The following is a 12,249-nucleotide window of genomic DNA, read 5'->3' as shown; positions in this document are numbered from 1 at the left end:
ATATTGTGGCTCTCTCAACATTGTTGACCTTTGGTCACCATCCAGCCCAACTCCTTCGTCTTCTCGTTGAGGGAACTGACGGAACAGTCACTGAGCGAATGGCTGACTTGGCCACGTCACAGTGAGGGACAATGCCAGGTATCAGAATCCAGTTCTCCCATTCGTAGCCTGTCCTTTTTCCACCCTGACTCAGCGTAGCTAATAATAGTTCACACTCATGAAGGCTTATAACATACAAGACCCTGCTTTATGTTATTTATAGATGTTAAATTTATTTAAACTTTACATCCACCTTCTGAGGTAAACACTGTTCATCACTTCCATTAAGCAGATGAGGAGACTGAGTACATGACAAAATTAAGAACCTTGCCCGAGTTCACATGACTAGTATGGAGAGGAGCCAGGATAAACAACACAAAATGAAAAAATTTAAATGTAACTGCCTCTTGGGCTTCAGTCAGGGTTGCTTACTGTGGAGTCTGTGTGATTGGAAGTCACATGAGGATGCTGAGAGCTTTATTACTTTGCAGTGAAACCTCTTCATTATTAGTCAGGGCTTCAGTGAAGGGACCTTTCCCACCACAAGCCACTTCATTGCTGGTACCTAAGCCATGTGAGCCACTTGGGAGTAGAAAACCAGTGTGGTAAAAAAACACCTCTATGTTTTAAACAAGCTCTCCTGCCCTCCACCCTCCACTTACTGACAGCAAGAATCCCTTCCTTTGAATTCTTGCCAACATCCTTTCCTGTCTGCTCTGAACCTCAAGAAGAACCAAACCAACCGCAAAAGAGTTGTTCACGCTGCAGAGACCACAGTCCCCGAGAGGGCTCCTCTCATGTTGAAAATTACACACCTACTTTGGTTACTCGGCGAGAAGATGAGATGATAAAAAAATTTTTATACCCCAGGCAATTACCTAGTTTGGAGAGGCAGAGCAAAAATTATGAGTATAGATTAGAAAATATATGCCATTTCTTATATCAAAAATTATCAAGATTTTGTTACTTTAAGCACACACATATACCACTCATACACACACATACACCATGCATACACACACACACACACACGCTCTATGAATGTTCTGTTTGGGATTGGCAATGGTGGGTGTAATGGAATTCAGGTGCCATGTCTTGAGGGCACACGCACACGACTTGGGTTCACTAGCATCGTATCTCTACTCATTCATGACCCTCTGCTCTAATATGTGTTTCCCCCTTTCTAGGCGTATTTGCTCTCTTCTATGTCAGTAACCAGTTTCGGACTTTCCCCTTCTCCATCAAGGACCAGTGCATAATTTTCTACAGTGGTGTTCGAGGAGCTGGAAGTTTTTCACTTGCATTTTTGCTCCCTCTGTCTCTTTTTCCTAGGAAGAAAATGTTTGTCACTGCTACTCTAGTAGTTATATATTTTACTGTATTTATTCAGGTTGGTAGATTTCTTTCATGTTTGAAATAAGTAGATTCTTTCAGGATTATGTATTAAATTAGTATAATACCAAGAAAGGGACACTTCATTTCATCTTTAGAAATATGCTCAGTACCCAAACTAAATCCCCAACTATTTCTAGATCATGTCTGTGGTCACCTTGAACCTCTAAAATATATTGTCTTTTAATCAATAAAACATATTAATGAAAATATTCCTGGGTAACAAGGAATGGCAGCTACTCTACTGTGTATTGTTGAACATAAGATTCCAGTTGGTACTAGATAGCACAAGTTTTTATTTTAGCTGGAGTTGTCTCTCAGCAAACTGATGAGAGGTTATTTTAAGGGATGAAACTAAATACCTGCTTTAAAATACAGACATAATGCCTTTTGTTATAGCAGAATTTAAAGAAATTCAATAAGAACTAAAGAAAACACTGGAACATTTATCCAGTAGAAGCTAGTATAAAACAAAAACATAAAAATTGAAAGTTCTAATAGTTTTGCTAATAGATTTGCTTTCTATAATGACAGTCTTCACTACAACGAAACTTTTTTTTATTTTATTATTTATGTTCCAGGGAATCACAATCGGCCCTCTGGTCAGGTACCTGGGTGTTAAAAAGACCAATAAAAAAGAATCGATCAATGAAGAGCTTCATATCCGTGTAAGTTATCTCTTTGTCATAATTAATTAATAAGTCAATAAGATGTACCCCAATTTGCCACCTATAAGAGTCATCTAGAGCTTTGATGAGACATGTACATGTCACTGGACATAGCCTCTTTCTTCTCTATCTCCACTTAGAGTGACTATACTGGTTCCCTATTGCTGCTGTAGGAAATTATTACAAATGTAGTGGCTTTAAAAAAACACAAAGTTATTATCTTATAGTTCTGGAAGTCACAAATTCAAAATGTGTCTCACTGGACTAAAATCAAGATGTCGTAGGGCTGCGTTTCTTTCTAGGGGTTCTGTTTTCTTACCCCTTCCAGTTTCTAGAGGCTGCTGGCCTTCCCTTCCATCTTCGTAGCTAGCAGTGGCCAGTCAGGTCTTTCTCATGCTGCATCACTCTAATACTGACTCTTCTGCCTTTCTTTCTCATATTAAAGAGCTTTGTGACAATATTGGGCCCTTGTGGATAATTTGGGATATTATCTCTATCTTAAGGTCAGCAGATTAGCAATACACAAAGTCCATCTACTATCTTAATACTTCTTTGCATATAAACTAACATGTTCACATGTTGTGAGGGTTAGACCTTGGGCATCTTTGGGGACCAGAATTCTGCCTACCACTGTCTGCTCTGTGCCCCTCAGATTCATGTGTGTTCCACATGCAAAATACATCAACATCCCCAAAGGTTTTGATTTGTTATAGTGTCAGTTTGAAGAGCAAAAATCTCATCTAAATCTTATCAGTTCAAAAGTCCCAGATCTTGTCATTTCAGTCATCTAAATCAGGAATGGATGAGGTCCTGGGATTAATGTATCCTGAGGCACAGCTCCTCTCCAATTCTGAAAACTCAAGAAACAAGTTACTTGCACCCAAAATACACTGGTAGGATGGTCAGAGGATATGACAGCAACTGTAGATATTCATTTTCCAAAGGGGGTGGGGGGGATGGTGGACGGGAAAAAGGACTCATCTATCCCAAACAACTTTCCCAGTCCACCTGGGAGAACGCTGTGGTTTCAAGGCCTGTGAACTACCTTCTGTGATTCTGTGCTCCACCATCTTCTCTCAACTCTACCCTCCGAGTCATACTTCCTTTTTCACGAAAGGCAGAGTGTTTGTAGCTCATTAGTTTGATCAGCCTGTTTCTTGTCTGTAGAATTTGGGGGTGCAATAGCCTCCTTCCGTTTGGTCTTCTCTCTCTTCCTTTCAGTCCAAGCTGGCAGTGTTTCGAGGAAGGGAAGCAGAACCAGTAGGGGATATTTAGTAAGAGCTTAGTTGCAAAGAATTGGCTTACCTCCTGTGGGGCTGTCTAGGCAAGTCCAAAATGTGTATGTAGGACAGGCCATTAAGAAGGGTAGACTGGCACTCTCAGGCATGAGCTACAGATGCTGTGCGCAACTGGACGCCTCAGCTCCACCCTTCAGGCCCTTCAACTGATTAAACCAGGCCCACCCAAATGATCTTGAACAGTCTCCCTTACTTAAAGTAACTGATTATGGACTTCAATCATATCTACAAAATGCCTTTTCAGCTACTTCTAGATCGGCATTAATGATAACTAGGGACTAGCCTAGCTGAGTTGACACCTCAGGAAACTATGACAGTGACTAATGTTCAGAGTAGTCCTATTTGGTTCTAAAATCATTGTTCTAATGGAATATGGGATCCTCTGCTCTTTCCAAACTTTTAATTAGGAAGGAGTAAAGACTTCTACTACTTCTGCAGACGAAGCCTAGTAGGAGTTTTCAGTGAAAACATCCAACTCTGACAAAGATGAGAGTGAAATTGAGCATGGTTTTGACCTGTTTCTTTTAAGTTCAACACACTAGTGAAAGGATGTCATTCTGTACGACTCCAGGGAATAGAAATGAGAATTCAAGTATGGAAGATATAGGGAGAGAGACTCCGTTAATGAAGAGCATGGTGACAGTTGTTTATTGCGTGGCACACCCATAGGTGAAACAGATGTGTGCAAGCAGTGATTGGGAATATTTAGCAGAATTGTACAGGCAGTTGAAGCTTTGTGGGGATGATTAGCCCAGATAATTTTAGATTTCTTTCATCCCTGAGAGTTCATGATTCTAATGCTGGAGAAACAACCAAAGTCTTTCAAAATCAGCCCTGAAATTCATGGCCAAAGTCACCTAAGGAAATAAAGTAATTAAATTCAGGAAACCCAAACCAAAATGTTTCAAGGCCATTTGAAAATATTCAATAGATGGGGATAGAGATGGAGTGTTTTAAAATAAATAATGCTTTAAACTGATTGAAGATTTTTGTCTCTACCTTTATGCCCTTTGTTCATTCTGTTGAGAAATTAGATACTATTCCTAACACAATAGAACTTGTGTATTTCACTTCTTATTTGTTTTTCTCAAAAATGTTTTACTTATTGGTAGAAAGTGAATCAATTAAGTATTTCAGAATTAATTTAGTATTTAACTTATTTTGCAAAAAAAAAAAGGAAGCCAAAATGAACTTTAATGTTTACAAATTTAAATTATTTGAAGTCAAATTCATAAATTTTGAAGAGACTGTGCTTTTACCCTAAATTCCTATAAACAATTTGAATAAAGCAAATGTATAATTGGCTTGGATGGTGAAATGTAAATACTGAGACAAAATCATCAGAAAGAAAATGAGGCATATATATAAATTTTGTTGTTATGCGTTATTGTTATAATAGAATTGCATTTCTAGAAACTGCATAAATTGGAGACTGGCATTTTCTTTCTTCTTTCTTTCTTTTTTGCAATGAAATGATAAGTAAAAGTTAATTATTGGGCTTTATATCCATATGATTTCATAATGAGAAATTTCTTAGATCATTCTAGAAACATTATTCAAAGGACATGGCAGGTACCCTGTTTTCATTGCAAGTTATGTGCATTACTAAAGAACTTATCTAGAGAGTCTTTGAATCATGAGACTAAGTTGAATTACTATGCAAGGCATTATAAGTTTCAGTTACATGACCAGAGTGATAGAAAAGAGGCTATGCTTCAGGATATTAAAGCCTCCTTTGTTTTCCAAAGTGTATCAGCTTTCCTTGTGTGTCTTTTAGAGTTAACATTTCACCAGCAATCATTTTCTTGTGTTTGATTTGGCAGCTGATGGATCACTTAAAGGCTGGAATTGAAGATGTGTGTGGGCAATGGAGCCACTACCAAGTGAGAGACAAGTAAGGAGACTGAGGGTTTTTCTATCTAGGAAGGATCTTTGTGGCACGGGGAACCACAGAAGGCTATATTGGAAGCTGAGCATCAAATTAGAAAGAATATAGAGGAAGGGGACCAGGAAGATAAAGGGCCTGGGAGCCATGCTATACAAGAAGCAGGTGGAAAATAAGAGTGACTCTCAGATTTCCAGGTAGGGAGTCTAGGGAGGTAATAATGCCACGGTTAAATGTATATGCTATAGAAGACAGATTAGAGTTAAATAATGGATTCTGTCTAAGATGTCTCAAATATATATTCAGCCCCATTGGGTATTTAGCCTCAAGTTTAGGAGGAAGACCGTGGCTGGAGATAATGGTTGTGAGTTGTCAATGAGTATTTGGTAACCAAAGCCACGGGCATGGGTGTGAAGAAGGAAGCTGACTAAGGACAAGGCTCTGAGAAGCCTCCATTCCCATTCCCATGTAAGAAAGAGGAAGAGGAAGGAGACTCAGAAGAAGTCTACAGGGAGACTGAAAGGGAAATCAGGATGTGGAGGGCACAGAGAAAATGTCTCAGTAGCACATCAGGAGAGGCCATGTGACAAGTAGGGCAAGGGCAAGGGCGATGGCAACCACAGGCATTGAATGGTACAAGGTCAAGATGAGTTCAGTGTGAAGAGGGTCAGAGAAGTCCCGATGGTTGGAGAGCCGATGACAGTGGTGGAAGAATAAACAGGAACAATAGACTCTCATGAAGAAAGTCAGAAAACTAGAAGTCTGACGGGGTGACTCGGTTGGAGCAAGAGTGGGCCTGGTAGGCGCCACACACAGGTCACAAAGCTCGAGGATTCACAGCCTACTAAACCCGGAGGAGACCTGACTCATAGAGTCCATTCGCCTCACAGACCAAGAAACCAATCACCAGATGATAAGCCAGCAGCCCAAGGGAGTGATGTTCCCCTCCAGAAAGTAGAGCAGGCAAATTACTCTCTGAATGTAAAATGATTGGAAGTGTTAAAAATTCCGACTCCAAACAAATGGCCAACAGGGAAGGCACCAATGCAGACGTGCGGGTCAGTCTAATGGGTTGGCGAGAGGTTCACTACAGTGATAACAGCCAGGAGCATCTAGCCTATTCAGAGTCTGCGTCATTCATACGTCAAGATGTATGTGGGTTCTTACTGCCCCTCCCCCCACTTAATTGGCAGGATTTAAAATGATCTGCAGCATAATGGGCAAAACTACTATAACCACTGGGCCATTTAAACTTACTGGGTTCTGGCTGGATAGGCCAGTGTTACCGCAAGTGCAGCTGTCACTGTTTTGAGCTATTAGAATGGCACACTTGTTCAAAAGCCTCAAACCCCTCATTTCTTCTCTTAACAATTGGATCTGAGCTGAGCTGGGCCTCTCTCTCTCGCTACTTATGCACTTTTTTGCCCTGAATGCAGCATGTCCCTTCCTTTTGTTTAGTTGATTTTCGATATATTCAAACCAGTAAGCCATTCTTTTATTTTTTTTTTAAAGTATAAATTCTATGATTTTTTAAAAAAAAAATGTGTTCAAAGGCTCTACGTTCCAGGCACTAGTCTGGTGTTTTTTCAGACTAGAGTTAAGTAGTCATTTATTTTAAGAAAAGTACGTACTTACGTAACACACACAGCAGTAGACATTTCCAAAATGTTGGTTTTCATTTTTAGGTTTAAGAAGTTTGATCACAGATATTTACGGAAAATCCTAATTCGTAAGAACCTGCCCAAATCAAGCATTGTTTCTTTGTACAAGAAGCTGGAAATGAAACAAGCCATTGAGATGGTAGAAACCGGGATCCTAAGTTCTACATCCTTTTCCACACCCCTTCAGTAAGTCACACCTGCTCTCTGATCTAGGCTTTCCACGTCAGGACTTCAAGGGACACGAACTCATCGTTCTACTTAATACCGGGAGTCAAGAGGCACAAATATGAGGAAAAAAGAAAAGAGAGATGATCTAAGTCTTGGCATTTTATAGCGTGGCCGTGCTCAATCTGTTTCACCTGACTTCTGAAAACTACTTTCGAGCAAGAGTTGCCCACTGTAGTTGTACGACACCTTTCTTTGGGGAGGAGGGCGAATTTATAGAATTACAGCAAGACTTTCTCTTCCTGGTTAGAACTCTCCATGCTTTGACCCCTGTTCCTTTGATTCTGCTTCTCCTACTGTGCATCCCTCGCATGAGTCATTTCTCTTCCTCTTTTTATGAGCAAAGACCAGGTGAGCATTCTGGGATGCCAACTTAGATACAGGGATGAGTGGTGGTAGCAAGACATGTGGTGATCGGGGGGCTATTTAAAGAGAAAGCTGTGATTATAATTGTGTCTGAGGCAAAAATCTGTGTGAGATTGTGACATTTACCTTAAGTCTGTGTGAGAGCAGCTTGGAATAGGAGCAAGGAAGGAGTTGGTGTAGAAGCAGGGTGTAGGGAGGGGTAAGACCCATATGTACGTACGACGCTTTCTTTTGAAGGGAGTCAACCGGCAACCTTGTAATTGAGAGCCCGCGCTCCAAACAACTGAGCCATCTGGGAGGCAGCTGAGCTCCAGGTGCCGTGTTCAATCTTAGTTGCAGGGGTCGGAGCCCACCATCCCTTGCGGGACTCGAGGAATTGAACTGGCAACCTTGTAGTTGAGAGCCTACTGGCCCATGTGGGAATCAAACCGGCAGCCTTCGGAGTTAGGAGCATGGAGCTCTAATCGCCTGAGCCACCGGGCCGGCCCCTGTCTAGACATTTTTAGAGATGCTTTAACTCTCTGACATTTAGCAAAAACCCCTCTGTATCACAAGAATTAATTATCCCTCCCCACCCACCGTTGGGAAAAATTAGTGAGAATATAAATTTAGGACAAGGAACACAGGCCCCTTCACCCTGTCTTCTTTAGCTAGTAAAGACACTTGGTCATGAGCTTCAATTACATCCTCACGTTTGAAAAGCAAGTTTGGAGAAGGGCTAAGAATAGATAGTAATAAAATTGTCACTGATGCTTGAGTGTTATTTCTCATCCTTTACTTGCTAATGAATCAGAAACACCATGGCGTTTCTTACATGGGCTGGGACGAATATAAAGTGCCAGTGTCCCTGAGGCCCTGTTGATATAAACAGAAAGCTTTCTGCCTTATTTTTCAGTGAGACTGTTTTTTTGGTTGGTTGGTTGGTTGGTTTTGGTGCTGCCCATTACATGGCTTTAAGAAAACTTGTGACACTAAATTGAGAATGTACTAACGAATATTTATTGGCAGGGCCATGCTGAGCCATATTGGGGCCTGAGGCAGAAGGAAAAGTCAGTAATATTGATCCTGTCTTTGTTTAAAATGCTCTTGATATTTTATTCATCACGGATTTTCTTTTTACATTGACCTTTGTTGTCTAAAATACTGTATTCAAATCCTTTGTAACTTGACTACTGAACTTTTTTGGCATCCTCTTACCAGACACGAGTGCCTCCCTCACCTCACCTTAGGCCCAACCCTGTTCCTTGGGCACCTGTTGCGTGAAAGCAGACACAGTCTGTGCCCTAGCAAGGTCATGACATTAATACAAAAGGTCATATTAATAAAAAAAAAAAAAGCCCACAAACATATTATCCTAAACTATAAGAGTACAAGTGAAACTCCTCTGGTCCCCAGGCGTCTGACCTGCTCACTGAAGGATGAATGGACTTAACTGCAGGAGGGCTAGACAGGTTCAGGCAGCTTCGATCATTAGAACTTCCTCAGCTGGTTTGCTTATTAGTTATGTGAGCACTTGTCTAGGAATGTAGGGGCGCTTATCTCAAATGAGAATCAGTTATCCTGTGTGAAAACAGAATTTGAATCTCTGCATTATGTGGCCTGGGTCATAAACAGTTGCCCCAGTTTCTGACCTCAAGACAATTTGTAAGCCAACTTCATTTGGAGGGGGCTCTTCTGTTGAGTCAATTATTTGTTCAGACAGTTTTTCAGACACCGATTCAAGATTAATAAGATAACCTTATAGATTAGAGAATTTTTCCCCCCACCTGTAGTCTAAACCAGTTAACTGGGGTGGGAGAGGAGCATTTTTAAACTAATATTTAATACAGGTTTCATATTTAAATTGCATTTATTTGATCTCATCAGAAATCTGTAGGACATCAAGCAAAAAGGAATTCCTCTCCTAAGATCAAAGCCATTAATTTCTTAGTAAATAAACCTTCATACAATAATAGGAAAAAGAAGTGTGTACTCAGCTCACTTTTTATTATTCTGTATGAAATGATAACAGCAAAATGCACATATATTTTTTTTTCTTTAGAAGTTTAAGCAATTGTTCTACAGAGGTTTAGATTTCCAAATGACCTTTCAGAGAACACTCCCACCAAAAGTTGTCTATAGCATAGTGCACATGGTGTGGGTTCTACGGAATTCCATTACCTTGATATGCATTATTTTAGTTGACCCTTAAAACAACCCTATGGAATAGGTAGACTATGTACTTGAATGATTCTTCTTGGTAAAAGACACCTCATTTTACCAGTGAGTAGTCAGTTTTTAGAAATATCAGAAGATACAGGCTGAAAATTATTAAAAGTATGGAAGCTTTAAAAATATTTCATTGCTATAAAAGAGATGTTGAAATATTTATAAATTCACAGGCGTAGCATACTTTAACTCTCCAACTTCAAAATATCATATTTAAAAACTCCCAAATAATTTTACATGCCACTTATAGAAATGCATACTGTAATTTATTGTAGTTTAAGAATTTTTAAGTTGATCACATATTGACAGGTATAAGTTTACATTAATGCATTCTTACGCCAAAGACCCTGGAATAAAGATTCTGGTGCCATTTTCACTTCCTAATAGGACATTGTGTTGTGGGCAACCAGGCTTTCTCTGCCACTCTTTGCTCATTTTAAGTGTCGGTCATCTTGGTGACCTTTCTAAAAAGACACAAAGCATCCACACTCACACAAGAGCTGTGGGCACCAGTGTTTACTCAGTGGGCATGTCCTTCAGCCATCTTAGCACACATTTCCCATGGATTTCATGTGTAAAGCTATAAGATGGATTCTTCTAAATGAATCAGGGTATAGTATTTGATTTTTTGGGAATTCATATTATGGTATGAATATAACATTGATAAGAGTTCATATCTATATTGCTATGTTTAGAATTGAACCCTCTTTTTACATTTTTGTAGCATCTGATTTTTTAAAAAATTAAGAGAAATGTGAACCTTTGATTCAAATACATTTAGATTCAGATTTTCCCAGTTTGATTTGAATAGCGATGAAATTACCACAGGACTTTTATTTAAGGTGACAGAGATCTCTTGTATGGATCATTGAATGACTGTTTCAATGACAAGAGTCTTTCAGTTTCTAATTTTACTCTTTTGACCTAGAAATTAACAGTCAGTTTTTCTAAGAATCGTATCTTTCCTGTGCTCGTACTATGATTATTTCAGAGATGATTTTGCTAATGAAGTGACATGTGGAAAACTCCAGGTACACCTGGCCCAAGTTAATAATTCGTCTGTATAATTTTATAGCTGCAGCTTCTCGGCGTGGATGAGGGATGATATCTGAATTACACATCCAGCCAGCAGCCTGAAGGGACCTTAATTAAGTCTTTTCCTTCCCATCATGGTCAATTATAAACCAGGGAGACTGCAAAGTTAGATCTACTGCTGTCTCAAGTTTAACTTGACCATTTCCTCTACCAGTGGGTTTTCCTATTTGGTTGTTTTATTATGTACACAGCAAATGGAACTGTTTGATTAGTTGTTGTATCTGCTTAACAATAGATTACTTCCACAATAATAAAGGACTGTGTTCAGATTGTGGGATGTGTGGGTGTATCTAAATAAGAATAAATTGTATTCGAAGGACTTTTTACGTTATATTTGAAGGATATTTAAACAGGTTGAAATGCCCTTCTAATAATGTTTACATCAGTGAGGGTGGTGACTGACTATCAACAGTGTTGGCATTTGCGGATCTGAGATATGGAAACTCGGGTTTCAACGATAGTGTGAAAAGGGCATTAGTCAGTATACCAATAGCATTGCTAAATAAATCCTGGCATACTGTGATATCCAGTCTCCAAGTCCTTAAAAATCTTTTACCAATTGTACACTACTTACAAAACGTCTTTGTTACTTATAACTATATTGCTGCTAATGTTTGGGAAAAAATACTTAGAAAGTGGCCTGTATTGAAACTAATAACTAACTACTCATCTCTATGATCAACTACCCGAAGGCCTTTGCAGGCAGACATGAGCACAGCAGCAGCTTTATGCATTCTGAAGAGCTGCAGCTAGAGATGAAACAAAGCAAAACTCTAAGGGTTTATACCAAGATGTTAAGGGAAGTGAAGTAGTAAAAGATAAGTTTAATTTTCTTTAGTTCTGTCTTTAGTTCTTATGTTCTACATGGAAGGTATATTACTCATGCAATAAAAAGTTTTTAGAAACTACCTCCACTAAATTGAAATGATTGAAATCCAATATATTTGTCACAGGTGAATCGTGCACATAGCAATGTCATGACTTTGAAATCCTCAGAGGACAATTGTGCATTGACTGCTAACCTGGGCATGACTTGGTTTTTGAACCCTTTTCGGGGGGTGGGAGGGCTCATGGTGAAGGAAGCCCTGGGAACTGGTCAGTGCGGAGGCAGTGAGCAGTCAACTGTTTCTAGATTCGCACAGAGTTCCCAGTGTCTCAGAACTGGGCTGACTTTTCAGTGATGAAAATAGTCTAATTCTCCTTGTAAAATACAATATTAGTTTCTTACAATTATTCTTTAGCCAAAGATAGAATCCCTAAAGGGACAATTCCAAGATAAATGTGCTCCTAAGCGTACTCATCACATTGTAATACTCTCTTAGCTCAATGCTGCTCAAAATGTGGTATGTGGATGGTATTGTCCATGAGCTGTTTGTCACTTGTCCTCGATAAGTACAGACGTAACCAAGAGT

General features: G+C 39.5%; 1 protein-coding gene across 1 annotated transcript in view; it reads left to right on the top strand.

The window, feature by feature from the left end:
* The window catches only part of SLC9A4 (solute carrier family 9 member A4), a 58,496-nt gene that overhangs the window by 32,254 nt on the left and 13,993 nt on the right, over positions 1 to 12,249 (top strand). Inside the window, exons 5-8 of the mRNA XM_033125066.1 lie at positions 1,227 to 1,429; positions 2,013 to 2,099; positions 5,221 to 5,291; positions 6,968 to 7,129. Coding sequence (XP_032980957.1) covers positions 1,227 to 1,429; positions 2,013 to 2,099; positions 5,221 to 5,291; positions 6,968 to 7,129 — 523 coding nt within the window. The remainder of the gene's footprint in view (positions 1 to 1,226; positions 1,430 to 2,012; positions 2,100 to 5,220; positions 5,292 to 6,967; positions 7,130 to 12,249) is intronic.

Source organism: Rhinolophus ferrumequinum, chromosome 13 (assembly GCF_004115265.2).
Source record: "Rhinolophus ferrumequinum isolate MPI-CBG mRhiFer1 chromosome 13, mRhiFer1_v1.p, whole genome shotgun sequence".
NCBI classification, from domain to species: domain Eukaryota; kingdom Metazoa; phylum Chordata; class Mammalia; order Chiroptera; family Rhinolophidae; genus Rhinolophus; species Rhinolophus ferrumequinum.
The sequence above is the reverse complement of the archived record's forward strand: the minus strand, read 5'-3'. Positions and strand labels throughout refer to the sequence as shown.